Below are 24296 nucleotides of genomic sequence, written 5' to 3' on the forward strand. Positions count from 1 at the left end.
GGAATGAAATGACTAAATGATGATTTTTACCCTATAATTCACAAATAAATGAGGCGGGTATTAACCTGCCAGGCAAGTGGTTTTAATGACTCACAGAACAATATCTGAGTCCTAGTAGCAGAGGATGATAGTTAGAGGTTTGCAATTTAGAGATTAATATATGTCTTAGACACAACTTATAAGCCTGGCTTAGTTTTGTCCTGGGACAAGTTTTTTCCTAAATGGTTTTTAGCATATGTGTATACACACACACACATATATATACATACATATATATATGCATATATATGTAATAATGTGTAATCTCAAAAATATATATGCATATATATGTAATAATATGTAATCTCAAAAATGTAATAGTTCTTAATAGATATAAAGGTCAGGTCATATATATTTAATTCCAGCACCACCTTCAATTTGTATCATTGCTATATGGGTTGCAACAACTGACAATTTTGTTTCCTTTCCTGTTCTTTTTCAAGAATACTTCATATGTAGGTCTATGATGTGAGATACATTTATATATATAATATATATACTTTCCTGTATTTTGTTTCCTTTCCTGTTCTTTTTCAAGAACACTGCATATATGTGGGTCTATGGTGTGAGATACTATATATATAGTTGTTTATACTGCTGTATGAAAATAGCCAAGGCACAATTCGGTGTTAACATTAGTTGAACGTCCGAAGTTGACACCGAGCAATAGAGTCAAAATGAAAAGTCTAGAGTCTTTGCTTTTTGCAGATGGAAGATGGGTGAGCAGATACATGAGTATTCCCTGATTTCATGTGATTTTAGACAGACTCGTGGTGGAAGACAGAGTTAACGAATACACCCATCCCCCACCCCCTCTGTTTTTCCACCTCTCCTCTCAGCCACTATTACAAAAGCGTTAAATTGTAAGAGCACCTTAGGGGCCTTCTGACATTTCCCCCAGAGAGCTCTATGGTTTCTCAGCAAAACAAAGGAAACAAGGCAGTACAGTCTCTCTTTTTCTCCAGTATTCTTCCCTTCTGTTTCATCTAACTTAAAGGTATGTGTACTTTCTCTTTACCGCCCACTGCTTCAGCTTGGCGAGGCACCTCACGTTAAGAAATGGGCACTAACAAAACTGGAAGATCATCATTGGAGAGACGCTCCTTTTCAAAGGATGCACGTAACCGTGGTTCCTTCTAAGGCTGATAGAGAAGCCGGCAAGAGCCAGCCACAGAATATTGACGCGGAATAGATATTGTCCTATTAATGTGTGGTAGTTGAGAGCAGAAGTGGGGTTGTTTCATCAGCGTGGAATAAAACAAAAACGAAAGCTAAGAAATGGGCATAAAACCTTAGGGATTGATCATAAAGGAACTTTCACACTTGAAATTTGGAATGAGAGATTCTGAAGTATATTTATCAGGACAGTGCTGAATGTATTTTTCAGCATAGGGCTCAACTGGCCCAGGCTGCTGGTCTCACCCAAGTTTTCTTCCCCCTCTGCTTTCCATCAGTAAGGCAGAGTAAACAGACAGGTTTCTATTTTTTCTAATCCTTAAAATTGCAAGGAAGAATTTAAATGTGTAAGTCAAGAGATCCAGACCATACCTAACGTGTGAGTAGAGAGGCCCTAGGCGGGCTGATCTGTAACTGACCTAGGCAAGCCCTTCAGGGGCTTTGGTTTCTGGGCAACCCCAGACCAATAGCCTTCCCAGGCATTAGCAAAAAGAGCAATGATGTGGTCACACAGCTTATTAAATTCTCTGATGAGTGCATTTCAAATTATTTTAAGTATATGATCGCTGTTATCACATTCGTTTACATTGAGCCACAGAAGGGTGTGTGGCAGGGCGGGGGCGGGGGGAGGGAGGCATAGTCAGTGATAAAAGTGTTCCTAGGAATCTGTAAATTGCAAACACATTGTTTCTAAAGCATTAACACTGTTTATCTAAAAACACTCTCAAAGGCTTGGATCAAAATTACTTTTCATTCTTTTGGACAAATGGCAATGGGGATTTTGTCGGAGGTTACTGAACAATTTTGTGGCTTTGAAAACAACCGAATCAGCTGGGGGTGGGGATAGTCTTGAATGATCAGCAATACAACAGTTGTTTCTCTGCTCCAAGTATGTCCCTGGTGGGATCTGGCTCACCTGTCGTACATTGGTGACCTGTCATGGTAAACAAGGATGGAAACTAAGGTTAGAGGCAGCATGAGATTAAAATATTTGATCAACTGTCTATTGTAAGGGCTTTGAATAAACATGTATGTGTTTTTCCAAATATTTTCTGAGGGCTGTGTGACAGAGTGTCTCTAAATAAACCACTTTATCTGCTGAGTAATGTGCAAACAACTTCTGAGTGAGGGTTTAAACTGAACACTTTTGTAACTTGGAATAGTTTACTAGTGTCCTGGAGTTCCCGGCATGGTGGGAACAAATCCAACTAGGAACCATGAGGTTGCGGGTTCCATCCCTGGCCTTGCTCAGTGGGTTAAGGATCCGGTGTTGCTGTGAGCTGTGGTGTAGGCCTGCAGCTACATCTCCGATTCAACCCCTAGCCTGGGAGCCTCCATATGCCACGGGTACGGCCCTAAAAAGACCAAACAATAAAAAATAAATAAATAAATTTACTAATATCCTTCAGCTGTGTGGTGCCAGAGGCGTCCTAAAGATAAGGGTAGGTGCTTGTGGTGTGAGTCATCTTATTGCATTGCCCTCGATGACCTGAGCCCCAGAGTGAGCAGGAAGGAGCAGGAAGGTGGAGCTCTGGACCTGGTCTTGTTTTCAGGGTGACCTAGTTTGTGAGGCCTCCATGGAGGGAGCAATTTACCATAGGATGTGGATCCGAGGTTTAAAGGTAAACATAACTTAGCCACGCTGGTTCCTATGATTGTAGAAGTCAACAGTTTCATCTGATTTCTAACACGAGAACCAGCAGTCTACTTCAGTGCTGGAGAGAGGCCTGACTGGATAAGGCTCTTCCCAGGCAGCAGTTTCTGAAAGGATTTTTTTTTTTTTTTTTTTTTTTTTTTTTGCTTTAGGGCCACACCCGTGGCATGTGGAAGTTCCCAGGATAGGGGTCGAATTGGAGCTGCAGCTGCCTGCCTACACCTCAGCCACATCAAAGCAGGATCCAAGCCTCAACTGTGACTACATCACAGCTAACCGCAATGCTGGATCCTTAACTCACTGAGAAAGGCCAGGGATCAAACCCAAGTCCTCATGGATACTAGTTGGGTTCGTTACCGCTGAGCCACGACAGGAACTCCCTCAGGAGTGATTTTGTCCATATGTGACTTTCTTCTTCTATTTGTTATGTAGTGTATATATTTTTGGAATGAAAGGCAAATATTTGTTTTGTAAGATTATCTAGAATTCATGCAAATTTAACATGAAAAGAAGTTCTTCAAGATTCAGAAGATATGAATTCAATTGTTCAAAATTCAGAGTTCCTGTTGTGGTGCCGTGGGTTAAAAAGCTGACTGAAATGGCTGCCATTGGTGCAGAGGTGAGGGTTCAGTCCCCAGCCCTACATAGTGGGTTAGGCGCTTTGTTGTAGGTTGCAACTGCAGCTTGGATTCAGTCCCTGGCCCAGGAACTTCCGTATGCTGTGGGTGCGACTATAAAAAGAAAATTGTTCAAAATTCAGAGACCCATGTGACTTTTTCCTTTCATGCTAACTTCTAAATCCAATGCTGAGGTCAGATATGGCTCATGTGCCTGAGATGGACACACGCTTGGAGATGTGTGCTGTGGCAGAAGAGCTGGAGGAGGCCGGCTAACATGATCTAAATGCATCTGCCCCTATTCCTAGTTCAGACTTTGTTTTGGAAAGGCTCTGGGTGGCTCACGATTCCATCCCATCCCTCGGCAGTATCCTTTGCAGAGGTGGTGGTCATCGTTCAAACAAATCTTGAAGGAGTGTGACATCCTGAAAAAGGGCTTAGTTAGGAGGGTTAATGGGTCTGGATTTTAAACCCATGTGGCCTTAAAGAGCTCTCTAGGTCTCAATTCCTCAACTGTAAAAATTAGAGATAAAAATAGAGGTAGCAGTGTCTAGTTCAGTGTGCCATAGTGTAATTAAATGGAGTAATATATGTGGAATGTTTAGCTAACTATTTGGCATAGAGTAGGTACCTAATAATTCGCATCCATTAGCATAATATTTATGAACATTTGTTGACTACTCACTATGTACGAGTTCTAGGCTTCCTTTGTAGGGCAGGGAGGTAAAGAAAGTTGTAAGACTGCTTCCTAAATTTCTAATAGAGGTAGGAACTTCCATGTAAAAATTGAACTAACTACAGAAGGACCACGTGTGTCACAGCCAACATGTACTCCAACGCTACTCCAAGTTCTTATTGATGGTCAGTCCAGAAGTTCAGGCCAGGATGGAAATTCATATACCATCTCCTCGAGGAAGTCTTGTTATGAAGAAAAAGGACAGCTAAACTACCCAGTGCACTCAGTGAAGGGGTCGATTTCCATTCTGGCCCAAGCCCGGTGCTGAACAGTAGCCCCATCCTTGAGCCACACCTGGGGAATCATGGCCCTTGGAGTTTGTGTGACATCTGGCACTTGGGGAAACTGCTTCCCTGGCCTAGACTGTATCGTGGATATTTTATAGGCAATCTGACACATGCTAGGACAAAAGAGAGTTGGTTAATTTGATGGCATACACTTTGTGTTCCATTAAATGCAATTCCCTAGGATATACCATGTTGCTTCCAGCCCTATGCTTGAAAATGAGCATCTTCCACAGCCAAGAGCTTGTCACTGTGATTTGTTTCTTGTCACTGTGATTAGTGAGGTGGCGGCAGTGGGTTCTCCCTGCCTCTTTGCAAGCGTTCTTAATTTTACTTTTTGTGTCATGGACTCCTTTGTCCAGTTGATATCCATGAACCATTTCACAGAATGATATTTTTTTTTTTTTTTTTTTTTTTTTGTCGTTTGTCTTTTGTTGTTGTTGTTGTTGTTATTGCTATTTCTTGGGCTGCTCCCGCGGCATATGGAGGTTCCCAGGCTAGGGGTCCAATCGGAGCTGTAGCCACCGGCCTACGCCAGAGCCACAGCAACGCGGGATCCGAGCCGCGTCTGCAACCTACACCACAGCTCACGGCAACGCCGGATCGTTAACCCACTGAGCAAGGGCAGGAACCGAACCCGCAACCTCATGGTTCCTAGTCGGATTCGTTAACCACTGCGCCACAACGGGAACTCCCAGAATGATGTTTTTAATCATGTAAAATAAAATCTGTAATGTTACAAAGGAAACCCATTATACTGAAATACTTATCAAAATGTTAATTTATGATAGTGATATATGTTTCATTATTAATGCATCATATAAGATCTAGCAGCAGGTCTAAGAACTACCATCATTTTGAGAAAGTGATGAATGTAAATAGCATTTTGATATATATATACAACAACTATAGCAGCTTATGAAAACATCTGTGTTTTCAGTTTCATAGGCGACATAGTCAAAACTATTGCAAACACTATTGTGGTTTGTTGGCTGCCTTATAATAAAAAGAAATGTGCAACTTCAGCTAGATGTTAGTGCAAATAAATATGTATTCTTTACTTATCCAAGTTCAAGGGCCCCCTACTTTCCATCTCTTGTTAAGAACCCTTGCCTGGGGAATGCAAAGCAGGGGAAAAAAGGGAGTTCTGAACCTCCTAATCACTTTTCTTGGGGCAGATATTTTGGGCTTCTGATAAATCCAATTATAATTTCAGGCCCTGGTAAACTTTACTTATAATTTCTATTTGCTTTATTCACAATATGAAGGAGCAAGTTTTTCCCCTAATCTATTTGAGGAGATCTCCATTTCACAAAGGACTTAAAGGCATCTTGGGTGAAGGATTTGCATAAAATATTCATTTCTCCCAATGCAGTTAAATGAATGCTCTTTCAGAATTTCTTGCTTGCAAAGATGATGGTAAAGTCATACCTATTCCCATGGGGAAGGAAACTTGTTACATGAGGAAGCTAGAAGGTTTAGAGCCCCTCTGAGGGTAATTTTCTCACAGAAGCTCCAAACAGATCACAAGAGAGAAAGGAATCTTCCAGGATGAGAGTGATGGGAAGTCTTCTTGGAGCAGAGATAGACCAAAGTTCAGAGAGGAAGACGTTAGTTAGGTAAGACTTGGGAGGGGTGGTAACGGGAGTGGGGAGGTCAGTAGCTTTGGCCCAAGGGAAGGAATGTTGGGAGGGGAGCCTAGGCAGGTCGTTGGAGTTGGTCATGATGGACTTTCACTGATACACGAGGGATGTGCGATGTAGGGTTATTGGCAAGGGGAGCATTGAAGCCTTTTCATAGGAATAAGATAAAGACATTTCTGATTTAGGAATATTGACATGACTACAGTGTTTTGGGTGATTTTGGGGTGGGAAGAAAATAGGGACAATAGTTTTACGATCAGATGGCAAAACTGGATGAAGAAAATTGTACCTATCTTAACATCTCTCGTAATTGCCTAAGGGTACGATTCACCTGGAGAGCTTGTTAATTCTGCACCTACCCATGATTTTCCTCAGCACACTATAACCCCAGTAGGGCTGGCGTTTGACAAGGATTTATCATTTTAAAAAGAACTCTGTGGTTTTTTTGTCATTATTGCTTTTTGTTTGTTTTCTTTTTTCTTTCTTTTTTTTTTTTTTTTTTTTTTGCTTTTTAGGGGCACACCTGCAGCATATGGAGGTTCCCAGGCTAGGGGTCGAATCAGAGCTTGGCTGCCAGCCTAGGTCACAGCCACAGCACCTTGGGATTCGAGCCACGTCTGCAACCCACACCACAGCTCACAGCAATGTAGGATCCTTAACCCACTGAGCAAGGCCGGAGATAGAACCCGCAACCTCATGGTTCCTAGTCAGATTCATTTCCACTGTGCCACCACAGGAACTCCAAAAATATCTCCATTTGATTTAACCTCCATACTACTTGGAAAATGCTCCCTGGGAATATTTGGCTGATCAAATCTGAAACTGCAGATGAGGCTATCAAAGCAAAAAAAAAAAAAAGTCACCAAAGTTTAACAGGCAAAGAAAATTTTATCCAAGGTTGTCATAATAGGAGAGAGAAACCCAAACTCAGTCCAAACTTAACTCCACTGAAATAAAAGGTGAGAGGAAAATACTAGAGGACATTAGGGGAGAGACTGATCTTTGGGATATGCTGAGCTCATTGGGTTATTCCCACATTTGCAAATGTTTCTCTCTGAATTAGCAAAAACAGCCACCTGTTTTTACTGATTGGCACCCAACAATCCACCAATTAGCAAATTAGGCTTCTACTTTCCCATGGAGACTAGCAAATAAGGACTCTTCCTGGATGACCACATTGAGAAGGGATGGTGCCTAGTCCCAGGAAATGCATTATGGATTGTAAGACTGGCTGGGGACTGGGAGAAGATTTCCATCTTGAAGGTGCAGAGAAAGAATTTACAATCACAAGTTTTCTGAAGTAAATGATCTAAAAAAGAGAGGTCTGGACCAATAATTAGGAAGAAGCCTGTCTAAAGTTTCATCACGCTAGCCTCAGCCATCTTGGTCAAGGGTAAGGTACCATTACTGCTGTGACTGCTCTCTTTAGGGTGGCTTCTACCTGAAGGGAATGGAAAGGAAGAATCAATGTGAGGAATGTCAGAAAAGAAAAATCAACACAACTTCCTAACCTAATGTTGGGAAGAAGAATCCTCAGGTCCTTCGGGAGAAAGAGCATCCTGCAGTCAGTACAGGCAGTTGAGGTGGGAGTTGATGAGCAGGGCTGTGGGAGCCTCTGTAGTGTGGTCCTTTCTGACAGCACACTGCAGAGCAATCTGGACTGTGTGCATTTGTGACTGGCATCCTGAGCCTGCTTCACATAAGACAGTCACACAGAGGCATTTTGTATATTGAAGTACTTCAGAGTAAATTACAGTCATTTAAGCAGCTGAGTTTTATGGAAAACTGATGACTTCCATTTAGCCCAGGTGGTGTTAGAAATTTGTCAGCAAACTTGAGGAAGGCGGTCAGGGCTTTGAGAGGCAGCCTGGGCAAAGATTTCTGAAGAGATAACAAAGAAGCCATGGAGACAGATAAGATTTTCACAGAGTTACTGGGGGTGCGCTATGCCATGAGTGTGTCTTATTATTTTTCAAGAGGCTAAGTATAAAAGGAGAAAAACAGAGGTCTAAGAGTTCCTAGTTTCTTGAGCAGGAGTGAATGGTCGCCGTGTTGCCTGCTCCAGCAAAGTCTATGATGCTAAGAGCTGTAAAGGGCACAGCTGATTTGCATAGGGAACACCAGGAGGAGAAGAGCATCATTAAACATTCTGGAGAAGAAGTCTACACAGGATTGAAGAGTGTAAAAAGGAAGCCAGGGAGCAAACAGCTTTTCTAGTAAGGCTTGGAAAGAAAGTCAGATGTAGGGAGACAGCAGGAAAGTCACAGGATTAAGTTACTGGGGATGTATAATATTTTAATGTGTTTTGCTTTATCCCAATTGCTTTTTTTTTTAGCCATCAGAAATGAGTGGACAATCAGAAAAAAACAATTCCACTCAAGAGAGACACACAGGTCCAAGTTCTCCTGAGAAAAACTGTCAAATCGGACAGAAGCAACTGGTACGGCATGTGGATACCATGATTTCATGATGTTTGGGGAATTCTCAACTTGGGGAGATGCCCTGGATTTGGGTGGGAAGGTGGGCCCTGTCAAGATTCCACGGAAAGGATCTCTGCTCTCTTGTGCCGACTGGGCTTCCTCTTGGCTTCATTCTGCTTGCCACTAGGCTGGTCTCACCTCACCTAGCCCCTCTGTGCCTCTCAGGCCATAGAACCCTATCCTTGGAGCAGAATATTTGGAGAGAATGTAGTCAAGTATTTTTATTTAACTAATCCTTGCAGGGTTTTTTCCTATTATATGCCAGTCATGGTTCTAAAACTTAAAACGTGAGACACTACTCACGGGCAGAAGGGCTTTTACTCCCTAGTCCTTATCCACCATAAAACGCTAATTCCGACTTTCATCCCCAGCCAATTTGAGAAGCCAAGTGGTGTTTGTATAAAAGGAATTCTTTTCATCCCTCTTGAGCATTTTTCGTATTTTTATTATATGCATTTTTTACACTATACATTTGTTTATTCAGAAAGAATGACCAAATTTGAAAAAAAAAATGTGCATCATCCTTTGAGACTTAATTAGGTTAAACTTTATTTCTCTAGGTAAAACAACTAAACTTGCACGCCCTTATGGTAAAAGTTTTTGGAAACTTCATTTTGATACGATGTAAGAAAAAAAGCTAAAACGATCTGGTTCTTTCTACTAATACATTTTATTTGTTTCATAGCAACAGATAGAGCGGCAGTTAAAATGCTTGGCATTTCAGAACCCTGGACCACAGGTAGCGGACTTTAATCCTGAAACGAGGCAGCAGAAAAAAAAAGCACGAATGTCAAAGATGAATGAGTATTTTTCTGTAAAATGCAAGTAAGATCATGATTTATTATATTTGATCTGTGAGATCATAAAATGCAGAGTTCTCCTTGACAAAGCGAAGTAATTAAAGGTTGCCTCTTTTTACAGTTCAAAAATATATTTTCTAAAGTGTAATATCACCCCGTATGTCTGAAAGTTAGCAATTTCAAGAAATAGACTATAATCCCAAGCTAGGCATCAACTGTTTAAAAACAGGCTTCAGAAGTGCTTGCACTAGAGTTATAGCTGTGGTAGGAAAGATGACTAAAAGTAAGAAAGATGTATCATTAGAGATATTATATAACAATGGGAATGAATCCAAGTATCAAATGGGCACAGATGTATCACAAATTCAATTAGTGCTAGCACATTAGAGGCATAAATTAAGGAGACCCTGAAGGAAAAAGTTGGTATATCTTTGACTACGTAAAAATTAAGAATTTATGCCCACTAATAATGAGGGACAAATTATAATGTATGAGGAGCTATTTATGATCTAAAAGAACAGTATCTAAAAAAGATGCAGTTCACTAAGAAAAAGAGAAACATTCTGAGAGAAAAATGAACCAGTGAACAGGCATTTCACAGCAGAGAAGGCTAATGAACATTCAGGGCCACACTGCCCAGATGGGCAAAGACATGAATTAAGTGTAAGATAGGACAGCCACTATTTTAAAACAGCTTGTCATTACCTACATACTCTATGATCTAAAACCTTCTCTCCTTGATATATATCCCAAAAAATTGCTTACACATGTACAACAGGAGACATGTTTAAGAAATTCATAGCATCCCTGTAACAGCAAAAAAATTAACACAACAATAACCCAAAAACCTATCTATAATGGAAAAGATAAGTAATTGGTATATCCGTACAGTAGAATACATGTAGAGATGAAAATATTTGAATATTTACATGCACTACCATGGATGAAACGCAAATCATAATGTAGAATTAAAAAAGCAAATCACAGGAGTTCAGTGAGTTGTACAGTGAGTTAGGGATCCACCATTGTCACTGTGTGGCTTGGGTTACTGCTGTGGCATGGGTTTGATCCCTGGCCCAGAAAGTTCCACATGCCATGGGTGCAGCCAAAAAAAAAAAAAAAAAAAAAAAAGCAAATGACAGAAGGGAAACACAATGCTCTTGGAGATACATACTCATATGGCTAACTAAAAGTGAAACAAGGAGATGATTTTTGTGATATTGAGGTGGGGTTCCTCTTGGCTGCGTGGAGAGATGCAATGGACAGGGCATGAAGAGGGTGCAAATGTGCAACACTGCTTTGTTAAGCTGGGTGGTGGGCACCTGCTGTGTGTTTTATTCTTCTTTGTTATCTGTGCATGTATGTTTTGTGCATTTTATGGGCATGTGATAGTTCAGAATTGTATAGAAGACAGCATCAGATGGGTAGGAAGCTGTAAGGTCTGTGTCTTGCTCTCTGCAGGAAATACTTGGGTGAAGGCACAGGGAGAAGGCCAGGGTCTGACTCGGGCTCTCTGTTGTTTTCATGATGACCCAATCTCGTCATTCCTTAATAGACTTCACATCTCCCTGTTTCCTGACACCCGAAGTTCCTGGTGGGTGTGAGAGCTCTCAGTCCTCAGATGAAATGCTTCAAATGTAAATCCTCATTGGAAGGCACTCCTGCTAAAGGGAGATAATCAAGCCAGTCTGCACGTTGGTCCTTAACCTTCCTGGCTTTTTTGGGAAAGGCTCGAGGATAGAGCACATTACATGATAGGAAGGGAAGGGCATGTGAGGCCTGCTTGGGGACCAAGGACACAGAAGGTTGTAATTTCACACCCTCTTCTGACTTGATCTCATAAACATGGATACAGGGGCCACAGAGGTAATTTTGTCCTTCTAAGCATTTCGAGCAGCTCAGTGTTAAAGGGTTGACTTTTAAATGGTTTGGATTGGAGAGCGTGGCAGAATCCTGGTGAAGCCTTTCGCTTCCTGGATGTGTTGTAGAGGCTGACCGAGGCAGCGTGGGAACCCAAAGCAGGGTGTAGACACTGGTGCTCTTCACCGGTTCTGAGCTTACCACAGGTCCTCCCACCTTGGTCCTCTGCTTTCTCCCTCCACCCTGGGGAAGATATAGAATCAGAAAGGAACAAAACCAACAGCATTTGGAGACCATTAGTAAGGGAGAATTTTTGTTTTCAATGCTGTTAGTATAGTAACTGACCATGTGAATGCTTATCTTGAGTCATTTCCAAAGAAAATGAAAACACTAATTAGAAAAGATACATGCAGCCCCCCCTGTGTTTTGGGGTTTGTTTATTGTTATTGTTATTTTTGTTGAGCCATCCCTGAGTCATATGGAAGTTCCCTGGCTAGGGGTTGAATCAGAGCTACAGTTTCTAGCCTACTTTATAGCCACAGAAAAGCAGGATCCGAGCCAAGTCTGCGACCTACACCACAGCTCACAGCAACACCGATCCATAACCCACTGAGCGAGACCAGGAATCAAACCCACAATTTCATGGTTACTAGTTGGATTCATTTCCACTGTGCCACAATGGGAACCCCACACCCCTCTCCCAATTTATTGCAGTATTATTTACAATAGCCAAGATATGGAAGCAACCTAACTGCCCATTATTGAATAAATGTCATTCACAACGTAGATGCCCATTATTGAATAAATGTCATTCAAAATGTAATTGTATTCACTCTAGTGCCTTTCCCTGAAACAGAAAAAAAAAAATTATTAGGGAAATTTCCATCAAGACTGGTTATATTTTTATAGTAATAAATTGTGGAAGAAATCTTTTAATAGCTTTTAATCAGCTATTCCTCAAAATTTGCTTAGGTGGGATATTACATTCCCCAGCAAGGAGGAAAAATGAAGTGTTACTCTCGGTGACAGGCTGGCTGCACTGATAATTGCTGGCATGTTGACTGAATTTCCCAGGATGCAGCTGCCTGGTAGCATTCTGAAGTGCTGCTGGGTCATCTTGAGGACGCTGCTGCCTCAGAGTAAAGGGAACATATTTAAGAAAATTGCAGCCCAGGAATTTATTCTCAGTGTGGAGGAGCACTTCCCTGTCCTGTCAGTGTCCTCCTTTTCCTTCCAGAGTTATGAAGAAGTATGACAAGAGCGGTAGGCTCCTCTGCAATGATGCTGACCTGTGCGACTGCCTGGAGAAGAACTGCCTGGGCTGCTTCTACCCCTGCCCCAAGTGTAACTCCACCAAGTGTGGCCCCGAGTGCCGCTGCAACCGCCGCTGGGTCTACGACGCCATCGTCACCGAGTCTGGGGAGGTCATCAGCACGCCGCCCTTCAACATTCCCGACTAGGTGCTGGCCCACGAGGGCTCATCTGTTTCATCTTTGAATTGAAGCCAGTCTCTTGTCTCTTGGGTGTATTTTAGGGCTTGGGGGAAATGTTTAAGAAAAGCATATCTAAGGCTCATGTTCTCTAAAGCCATAGAACAATGTGGGAGCATCCATCCTTCTCTAACCTTCCCACTGTGACTTGCATTCCTCCCCCTGTAACCTGAGAGAGTGCCTGTGGATGCTTATCAGCACAACACCTCCAACTCTGCTCTGCTCTCAGATTTAAAAATGGAGTCCCTGTTGTGGTTCAGCTGTAATGAACCTGACTAGTATCCATGAGGATTCTGGTTCAATCCCTGGCCTTGATCCGTGGTCAGGGATCTGGCCTTGCCATGAGCTGTGGTGTGTGTAGGTCACAGACTCAGCTCGAAACTGGCATTGCTGTGGCTGTGGTGTAGGCCAGAAGCTGCAGCTCCAATTGAAACCCTAGCCTGGGAACTTCCATATGCCTCAGGTGTGGCCCTAAAAAGACAAAAAAAAAAAAAAAAAAAAAAAAAAAAATCCATTTCCTCTTTGCTGGTACCCTAGAAAATGGAGTATGGAGTTTGAAGATACTCACAATTCTGAATCTGGGAGCTTGTCTTGACCTAGAACATAGATTCACATATTCCTACTATCTAGTTACCCTTAGAATCTTACAAATAACCAGCTCTAAATCAGAATTGCTATTTGGACTTAAAAAACCAAAATCTTGTGAATTGACACTCTAGACCCCTAGTCTTGTTTTTTATTGTTAATATTTTAATAATATTAAAATGAAATTCAGTAATCCTTGGCAGTATTTTTATTAAAAATTTGTATTTTAGGAGTTCCCATCGTGGCACAGTGGAAATGAATCCAACTAGGAACCCGATTGCAGGCTCAATCCCTGGCCTCGCTTAGTAGGTTAAGGTTGTGGCATTGCCGTGTAGGTCGAAGACGTGGCTTGGATCTGGCATTGCTGTGGCTGTAGTGTAGGCTGGCAGCTGTAGCTCTGACCCCTAGCCTGGGAACTCCATATGCCATGGGGAGTGGCCCTAAAAAAAAGCAAATAAATAAATTGTATTTTACTTGTAAATGGAAAACCTAGGAGGTGAATATCCAAAAAGCCATTGGTTTATTTTTTCATTTCAGGATCAGCATTTAAAAATTATTTTTCAAAAGGAAGAAACTTAAGTTATATGAAAGTATGTTATTGCATGTTTGCTACTTGAGTATAAGCAGTTAACTAGATACATAATGTGGTTCTTTCAATTCTGATAAATTGTAGGAGGTTAATGGAAACTTTGACTCAGCTTTCTTTGAATTTGTTTTTATGAGACCTGCTTAGCCTAACTCAGTGGTTTACATACTTGAGTACACATCAGAATCACTGGGAAGACTGGTGATATCATAGATTTTGCTGTCTCACCCCCATAGTGTCTGATGCCTTAGATCTGGGCGGGGCTCAGAATTTGCATTTCCCAGGTGGTGTTGATGGGTGCTGGTGTGGGAACTTGAAAGGTTTTAGAATTGTCAGGTTCCCCCCCACCCCCACCTCCTGCATAATCAGCTTCAAAAGCATGTATTAACTGCACAGTTCACACATGCCAGGGAAGGTTCCTGATAATTTTAGACTTGTTACTTGACAGTATGTTTTGAGACTAAAGTAGCAAAAATCTTACAAGTCATGCTGGTTGCAGTATTCCTGTGTAGCAGAACTGACTGTTTTCCACAGAACTTACTGGGTTTTCCAGACTCAGGTTTGTGCTTTGGGCTTCCAGTTCACTGCCTTTATCCATCACAGTTCTGGGAAGAAGAAATCCAGTCACCAAGTCAGGCCCTTTTTACCAGGAATGTCACCCTGAGACCAGTCAAGAGAGTGGAGGTCTTTTTTGGTTTGTTTATATTTTGTTTTGAGGAGAATGTTATTTTGTAAATGACCAAGTGAATTGTTTCATTACTTATAAATTTCAGAATCATATGATTTTCAAGTTGAAAAGGAATCTTATAGTGTGTCTAATAAGTGAGTTAGTCAACAAATAATAACCAAGATGGAGCCAGGTACAGGGGATGGAGCTATGAGCGAAACTTAGCTGGTCTCTGTCTTCATGGGGTTTATACACTAAAAACAGTCTTCTTCTTATTTGTTATTTTGTTTGTTTGTTTTTACATTTGAGGAAATTTAGATCAAATGAGATAAAATGATTCAGTTAAGGATACACAGAAGGTCTGACAACCTTGGTGTTTTGAACCTTAAGACTAGGTCAGTGTTTATCCATGACACCAAGTATGTCCCTAATTGGCCTGATTGTAAAACTTATCCAGGTGCTTTTAATAATGTACATTCCTGAGCCCCACCCCCAAACTTCAGGAATCAGGACCTTGAGTGGTGAAGCCTGGGAATCCACATTTTTAAACCAACGTGGGTCTCGTGGCCAGGTAAGCTTGAGAAACACTGCCTTATCCTAGTTGCCTTATTTTATATTAAAAAATAATCAGGCAAATTAACATTAAAGTGTCTTTCCCTTTTGTCTCCTCTTGTCCTACAGTCTTAAACATTAGATGAGGGACTCTGGTTTAAAGTTACCTGTTTTTAAAAGTGTGTGGGCATATTATGTCACTAAGTTTTCCAAGTAAAGCAAAAAATAAAGTTTAAATTCACAGGTTTATAAGCACACACCTCATACGGCTTTTATGAAAGCCTAGTTAAAAACCTTGATGAAGTTCCTTTTTTTACAAATCGGGCTATTTCATCTTGATGTAATGCCAATTCATTGCATTTTTAAAAAGCCTCCTGTGCTAAATGATTGCTGCAAAAATAAATGTATGTGAATTGTCAGAAACTTATTTTGCAAGTGTCTGCTTTTATCACAAAGTGAAAAAAGCTCTTTAGTTCTTCGAACCAAATTCACATTAACAAGGAATATAGCTGTACTATCTGATTACATTATCCAAGAAAATTGTTTTGTCAGTATAATAGGATTTTCTTTTCACTTTCTGCTTGTCTGTCTTTCAATGCTGATGGTGTGTTTTCATGAATATGTATAGAAATTGTAAGGAAAGCCATTTCACAGAAGGTCATTTAAATATAAACTGTTATTTACTGGAGGATTTAAACAAGTCACTCAGTACTCATTTACACAAGAATTTGCAAGTGGAATGCCCAGTCATATGAATTTGCAAAATACTTTATGTGATTATAATTTGTAAGAGAAAGAATATCTGTGTAGCCTCTGAGACAGTCCTTCTGCACCTGCCTCCATTCCCTAATACAATATCTTGGGTCTTTTACAGGTATGAACCTTGGGGTGCTAACTCGCAGAAAAATCACTTAAGCGCTCCTTTGTCTATTTCTTTGCTTTTCCCCAAAAGTGAACAAGGCCAACTTGGCTATTTTGGGGCCATCACAGATTGTATGTAGTTCTATAGTTCTCCATTGCTGACACTGATGTGGGCCTGGTTGCAGTGTTTGGCCACAAAGGCTATTGGCTGCAGGTGTCCAGAGGTGCCTTTCATTGTGGACTACACTGCCAATGACATCCCCGAAGCACAGCAAAAGTGATCCTGCTAGCAGTGCCATTGCTCTGTGGTCTTCTTCTTGATCACATAGTATTTGCTGACACTTTATTTGTGCTAGGCATTGAGTGCTTTACATTAGCTTCCATCTTGCACAAAATAATTAAAAGAAAATCTCATCTTTTCTCCCATTTTTCTGCTTCTTTTTCCTTTATTCTCTGCAGAGTCTCTAACAGCAGAACACAGTTTTTAAGTTAGTTTGGCCAGTGGTCCTTATATATGATCGAGCCAAAACAATTTTATGCTTTCTTTTTCATCATTATATTTTATTTTATTTTTGGCCATGCCCTCAGCATGTGGACATTCCTGGGCCAGGGATTAAACCCATGCCACAGCAGCTACTGAGCCACTGCCGTGACAATGACATATCTTTAACCTGCTGTGCCACAGGAAAACTCCCATTAACTATATTTTAATCCTGGATTTTGAATATTATTCTAATAGTCACAGATTTCCTAAAATTCTGCTTTTGTATTTTTCTTTATTCCTTGGAAGGGAAATGACTCTTATCATCACTGTCTATGACTCTTAGCATTTTATTTTGTGTTTATATTCTGTAGTGTCAGCACTATTTCCCTCCTCTCTTGGTATGGTTCTTTTTTAAATTGATCAATGCTTAGGTTGGATAGAATAAATTTAAAGGGATCAGGGACGGAGTTTGTTTTCCCTTTGATGGTGAATTTAATCGTTCTGAATGTTGAATAGCTACTCTACTCAGCGACCATCCATCCATTCATTCACTCATTCATTCACCAAGTACCTCCTCTAGGCCAGATGCTTTACTAGGTGCTAAGGATACAATGGGTAAGGAAAAAAATAAAAATTTTTTTTTAATCCTAAACTCTTTGAAGTAGAAAGAAATCCCAGGCCACTTACCCCTGTGTCATTCTCCATGTCCAGTCTGCCATCCTCTCTCTACTTTTCAGTCATCTTGTGTTTGTTTTACTTACTGTGTCTTGCCTTTTAATCTGCACTTACAGAGAAATAGAAAAAATACCTCTACTCCATCCTTCTGGAAGTGGAAATCCCTTGTTGGGCTTTGATATCAAGTAATGCTAGTCTCACAAAAGGAGTTGGGGGTTACTTTCTCTTTCTTCTCTGGAAGGCTTTGTTTCAGATGACATTTTGTTTAAAAAAATTTTTTTTTAATTGAAGTGCAGTTGATTTACAATGTTGTGTTAGTTTCAGGTGGATAGCCTCATTCAATTAAGTATGTGTAAAATTATAGGAGTTCGTGCTGTGGGACAATGGGATCCGTAGCATCTTGGAAGCTCTGGGACACAGGTTTGATCCCTGGCAGGCACAGTGGGTTAAGGATCCTGCGTTGCTGCGGCTAAGGTCGCCGTTGCAGCTAGGATCTGATCCCTGGTCTGGGAACTCCCTATGCTACAGGGCAGCCAAAAAAAACAAAAAATTATTTATATAACATTGTGTATATTGTATATATTCTATTATCAGTATTACATATAGATATTCTTTTCCAGATTTTTTTCCCATTATAGGTTATTGCAAGATACCGAATATAATTCCCTGTGCTATACAGTTAGTCCTTATTGGTTATTTTATAAATAATGATGTGTATATGTTAATGCAATACACAAACTCCCAGTTTATCCCTCCCCTTTCCCCTTCGTTATCATAAGTTTGTTTTCGAAGTGTGTGAGTCTGTTTTGTAAATGAGTTCATTTGTATCACTTTTTAGATTCAATAAGTGATATTTTATGATATTTATCTTTATCTGACTAACTTTACTTAGTATGATAATCTCTAGGTTCATCCGTATTGCTGCAAAAGTCATGATTTCATTCTTTTTCATGGCTGATATTCCATTGTACATATATACCCCACCACATCTTCTATCCATCCATCCTTAGGTGGTCATTTAGGTTACTTCCATGTCTTTGCTTTTGTAACTAGTGCTGCTATGAACACTGAGGTCCATGTATCTTTTCAGTTAGAGTTTTTGTCTTTTCTGGGTATGTGCCCAGGAGTGGGATCCTTGGATCACATGGTAACTCTATTTTTAGTTTATTATCTTCTTAAAAAGACTGAGCCTCCTAACTGTTCTTGATAATAGCTGCATCAATTTCCATTTCTACCAGCAGCGTAGGAGGGTTCCCCTTTCTCCACATCCCCGCCCCCAGCATTTGTTATCTAGAGACTCCTCGATGATGGTTATTCTAACCAGTGTGAGGTGGTACTTCATTGTAGTTTTCATTTCCATTTATCTAATAGTTAGCAATGTTGAGCATCTTTTCATGTGCCTGTTGATCTGTATGTCTTTGGAGAAATGTCTATTTAGGTCTTTTGCCCATTTTTTGATTGGGTTTGTTTTTTGCTATTGAGCTCTAACGGCTGTTTGCCTATCTTGGAAATTAAGTCCTTGTTGGTCATATCATTCGCAAATATTTGCTCCCATTCTGTAGGTTGCCTTTTCATTTTGTTTATGGTTTCCTTTGCTGTACTGTGATTAGGTCCTATTTGTTTATTTTTTACTATTTCTTTTGCCTTGTGAGACTGACCTAAAAAACATTGCTACAATTTATATCAGAAAATGTTTTGCCTATATTCTTTTCTAGGATTTTATGGTGTCATATCTTACATTTAAGTCTTTAAGCCATTTTGAGTTTATTTTTGTGTATAGTATGAGGGAGCATTCTTACTGCATTGGTTTACGTGCAACAGCTCAACTTTCCTAACACCACTTGCTAAAGAGACTCAGATGATTTTTGGTTTCCAAATATTCCTTGAATATTTGTTGGAACTTGCCAATGAAGTCATTTGGACCTGAGATTTGTTGGTTGGCAGATTGGTTTTTATAGGGAGGTGTTTAACAATGCATGCATTTGTAAACATAGTTATATTCTATTCTATTCTAATGTCAATTATGAAGTTATATTTTTCTAGGAGTTATCCATTTAATCTGTATTTGAGAACATAAACTTCAAAATAAAATCTTACTATCATTTTTGATTGTAAAATATTTTGCCCAAACTTTAGTTATAAACTATTCAAAGGATAGCATAAGTCAATATCCCTTCAATAAATAGTACAAATAAATAAATAGTACAATAAATAGTATAAATCAGTATCCCTTCAATAAATTCCTTAGTCAAAGTCAGATTCTCTTGCTTATAAACAAAATATCCTAACTAATGCAGATATCATGCAGTAAATGGAAACGTGTCTATTTAGTTGCAGCAATTTCATATTTATTCATATGTTTATTTTTTTTGCTTTTTAGGGTGTACCCGCAGCATATGGAGTTTCCCAGGCTGGGGGTCTAATCGAAGCCACAGCTGCCAGCCTACACCAGAACCACAGCCACACCAGATCCAAGCACGTCTGCGACCTACACTACAGCTCATGGCAATGCCAGATCCTTAACCCACTGAGCAAGGCCAGGTATTGAACCCACAACCTCATGGTTCCTGGTCTGATTCGTTTCCACTGCGCAACGACGGCAAGTCCAGCAATTTGTTTTTTAAAACAAACTTCAACAAGAAATGTGTCCCTTCTCTGTGCTAAGATGTCCCTGAGGCCTGACTTAATAGGTCTGAGTCAGAGCTTCTTGTTCGGCGTCTTGTCAACACACCTGTGACCAGTATATTCCTGGCAATAGGAGCTGGAAAAGTGTTGGTACAATTCACAGAATGTTTCTGCTGAAATAGAATGCAAATTATCTAGCTTTAGGGAGTTACTCCAAACTATTCCCAGACATAGGAGAGAGAAAAGAGGAAGGGAGTGAAGGAAGGAGGGAGGGATACTTCTTTTTTGAACTACTTAAGATTGGAATCTCCTTCTAGCTTTGAAATTTTCTCCAATGTACTTGACAGCAGAATAGAATTAAATTATGTGAGTTCTACAGTTTTTGCATATATTCTTAGGAGATTAGATTCATTTGCATTTTGTATTTTTAATAATCCACTTTCCTAAAAGTTCTTGTAAGGAAAAAAGTTATACACATGGTTTTGGCTCCCTCTGCTGGCCATTCATATGTACTTTGTTTTACACAGAGAACAAACGACACTATTGAAATAGATTTTTTTCCCCCATAGGTTATTGTAATTTTTCAATTTAATGTTTTCAAATTATGACAGTGTTTCAAGTGTGGTAGATATATTTTATTTTGATTTATTTTCTTTCTTTAAAGTTATAACTGAAAACAAAGGATACGTTTAGCAAAAACATCAAGTTTAGAAAATACTTCAGATAAAAATGTGTGATTCCCTCTACGTCTCTCACTCAAGTTGTCTGTGGTGAAGGTACCACTTATGCAGCCTGGTACAGTTGTCTGTTCCCATGACAATGCCTCTCTTGGACCAAGGAGCTCCCCAGCCATTCTTCACAGAAGCCATTTCAACTTTAGCTTTTAAACTCACTACCTCTTCATCCTCTCAGCAGTGTTTCCTCTTTCTAAGAAAGAATAGAGGTCACCCTGTACAGATTACTTTGCCATCCTGCTGATCTCCCTGTCCCAAATACTCATAAAAATCTCTATCATTTTTTTGCCCCAATCTTCTAGGTTCAGTGAAACGAGTTTCTTTCCTGTCAATAACAAGTCAGTTAGAATGACCTGTGGATCCCATTTCTCCTGATCCTTCAGGAGCCCCACTGTATGAATTGTTATTTCTCCTCTTTCTTTTTTATGTCTTTGCAACTTTAGTCTTTGCTGGCTTTTCATGATCAGCATATAGCTGGGCTCATGTCAGCTAAAATTTTTCACCTGCAAAAAGTTCTGGCAATTTAGACCAGAAAAGGACCTACAGCATGTAAGGAGAAATGTACAAGAGCCCGCGTCAGGAAGGGCAGCTCCCAGCATAGCTCTATGGAACTGTGGATCAATACACAGTGGACAGTGTCCTCAGGGCTAATTGTCAGGAGCTCAGCTGAGCTGGGAAAGAGAGCTGAGTTGTCAGGTGTCACAGCAAGGAGCCCAAAAGGAAAGAGTCAAGTCTGTAATCACTCAGTGGTGGCTAAAACCAAACACATACGCCCCCAACCCACCTTCCCTTTTCCCTGTGATGGATGGTCAGGTGGACTAGTGCCATCATGTGGTCACGGGGTCAACTTACTGTGGACAAGCCCTGAACAAAACGCTCCTGCAGTTTTATCGACCCTGGGAAGTGGGCGGGGTGGGGGGGGCAGTGGGAGGAGGGCGAATGTGTGAGGGCTAGCAGTAGATGAATACTGGGTATTTTTTAAATTAATTTTTGTTTTATATTGGAGCGTAGTTGATTTACAATGATGTGTTATTTTCAGGTAACTCAGTTATCCGTATACATATATCCATTCTTTTGCAGATTCTTTTCCCACGTAGGTTATTAAAGAATATTGAGTGGAATTCCTGTGCTATACAGTAGGTCCTTGTTACTTACCTATTTTATATATAGCAGTGTGTTTATGTGAATCCCAAACTCCTAATTTATCCCTCCCCCAATCTTTCCCCTTTGGCAACCATAAGCTTGTTTTCAAAATCTGTGAGTTTGTTTCTGTTCTGCAAATAAGTTCATTTGTATCATTTTTTTTTAGGTTCTACCTATAAGTGATATCATAGGATATTTGTCTTTCTCTGTCTGATTTACTCTATTTAGTATGATAATCTTTATGTCCATCCATATAATGCAAGAGTGCAAATGATGCAAATGGCATTATTTTATTCTTTTTTATGGCTGAGTAATACTCACTCAAGTTTTAAAGTCCCAGGGAAAGTGTTGAATGGTCTTAAGTCAGAACCCACCCAGATTAGCAGTCCCACCAAGATAGCATAGAGGAAAAAAAAAAAAAAAGATGGCATAGAGCAGAAGAAGGGTATTAGTCTTAATAAATTCAGGGGCCTATTGGGGACTTCCCATTGTGGCTCATGAGTTAAGGACCTGACATTGTTTCTGTGAGGATGAGGGTTTGATCCCTGGCCTTACTCATTTGGTTAAGGGTCTGGTGTTGCTAAAAGCTGTAGCCTAGGTTGAAGATGAGGCTCAGATCTGGTGTGGCATAGGCCAATACTATAGCCCCCATTCAACCCCTGGCCTGGAACTTCCACATGCTGCAGGTGTGTCCCTAAAATGAAAAAAAAATTACCAAAAAAGGTGGAAGAGAGGCAGGCGGGTCACCTTAACATGCAGGCACTACACATGTTCAAGTCTCTAACCCTTATTAGAAAAACCAAAACAAAACCTATTGTAGAAAAGCTTTCTCTTTGGTCATGTATCTATTGACCTCTCCCTTTAACTGAACAGTCAAACTTATAGAAATAATACCTAATACCCACTGTTTCTCTGTCATTTATTCATTTCTCAACACACTGTGATCTGGTATCAGCTCTGCCCACCCGCAATCAATCAGAACTTCCCTTGCTAAGATCCTCAGGGACCTTTACGTCTTTACTTTGGTTGACCCCCTCTTTGTATTTGACTCTGCTGGCCGTGCTTTTCTTTTATCTTTCTTTTTTTTTTTTTTTTTTTTTTTTTTTTTTTGTCTTTTTATGGCCATACCCACAGCATACGGAGGCTCCCAGGCTAGGGGTCGAATCAGAGCTGTAGCTGCCACAGCCACAGCAACTTGGGATCCAAGCCACATCTGCCACCTACACCACAGCTCATGGCAATGCTGGATTCCCCCACCAATGGATCAAGGCCAGGGATCAAACCCACAGCCTCATGGATACTAGCCAGGTTCATTTCCACTGTGCCACAACAGGAACTATCAAGGATTATGTTTTTTTTGGATATCAGATCCTTAGCACAGAGCTTGGTACAAAGAAGATGCTGGATAAATGCACATTGGGCTAAGCTAAGCAACATCATGGGTTCTGTGTTGAGGGGAGTAAGAAAGTAAAATTTGGGAGTTCCCATTGTGGCACAGCAGAAATTAATCCGACTAGTAACCATGAGGTTGCAGGTTTGATCCCTGGCCTCACTCTGTGGGTTAAGGATCTGTGGGTTAAGGAACCGGCATTGCCATGAGCTGTGGTGTAGGTCACAGACATGCCTAGGATCCAGTGTTACTGTGGCTGTGGCCAGTGGCTATATGCCTTGGATTCAGCCCTAAACAGCAAAAAAAAAAAAAAAAAAAAAAAAAAAAAGAAACAAAAAAAGAAACAAAAAGTAAAAAATTGCATAGTTACAAAAGTTCCTCTGGGTTTCCCAGATGATAACATTTTTTCCATTAAAATATTTGTCTGTCCTTTTTATTTTTTCAGTCCACCTGACAAATATCCTGAACCCTTGTTCAAATAAAATTCAAGAGTCTATGAGACAAAGAGTTTTCCTTTCCTTTCCCCATCACCATGACCACCACTACCATTGTCATCACCATCATAATTGTCTTCAAGGACCTGAGGCAGTCAGTGAGTAATAATCCTGATCAGTTCATCCAGTAGGAAACCACTGCTATAACCTAGGTTTCCAAGGAGGTGGAATCTGAGCTGAAATTAGCATGTAGGAATCTGGTTCAGGAAGGCTCTTGGGTTCAACACCCAGAAAGAAGTGGGAAGGAAGCAGGATTAGATAGAGGGAGAGGGTGGGCTGCCATGTAGTCCGATCAAGACTTCAGCTGGTCCCGAAATGGTTCTTGGAGTTTGTTCCAATCTGACTTCAGGGAGATAGTGATCTGCTGGAGCTGATCCTACCAGCTCAGGAGAGAGGATTATCTGCATGTCTTCCCAAATGTGCTTTCATTGATAAAACACTGGTGGGTTAAAACTGGCCATGGCACGAGCACTTAACATTGTAGAAATTGGCAGATGCAATAGAATAATGTTTTTTGTTTTTGTCTGAGAGCTGGTTGTTAAACCTAACCTATCACTGGAGGCAGGATGCACTGAGAAGTGGATGTGACCTTGAGCTAGGTGGGAGTCTTCAGGTGAAGAAACCCCTGAAGAGGACAGGAACTCAGAGCTGTCACCAACTTCCTTTCTAGCAGCTGGGGGAGGATAGTGTGTGGGTTGCACAGCACAGCATCATGTGATCT

At 40.5% G+C, this 24296-nt stretch overlaps 1 protein-coding gene across 4 annotated transcripts in view; it reads left to right on the forward strand.

Moving 5' to 3' along the window:
* ARL14EPL (ADP ribosylation factor like GTPase 14 effector protein like) overlaps positions 1-23577 on the forward strand; it is a 32077-nt gene extending 8500 nt beyond the window's left edge. The window contains exons 1-5 of one of the 4 annotated variants that reach the window (XM_013995048.2): positions 7556-8088; positions 8485-8589; positions 9315-9454; positions 12527-12749; positions 23527-23577. In XM_013995048.2, the coding sequence (XP_013850502.2) occupies positions 8053-8088; positions 8485-8589; positions 9315-9454; positions 12527-12749 (504 nt within the window). In that variant the 5' untranslated portion in view covers positions 7556-8052 and the 3' untranslated portion in view covers positions 23527-23577. The other 3 variants (XM_013995049.2, XM_021084659.1, XM_013995047.2) reach the window with 3 other exon arrangements.

Source organism: Sus scrofa, chromosome 2 (assembly GCF_000003025.6).
Source record: "Sus scrofa isolate TJ Tabasco breed Duroc chromosome 2, Sscrofa11.1, whole genome shotgun sequence".
Taxonomy (NCBI): domain Eukaryota; kingdom Metazoa; phylum Chordata; class Mammalia; order Artiodactyla; family Suidae; genus Sus; species Sus scrofa.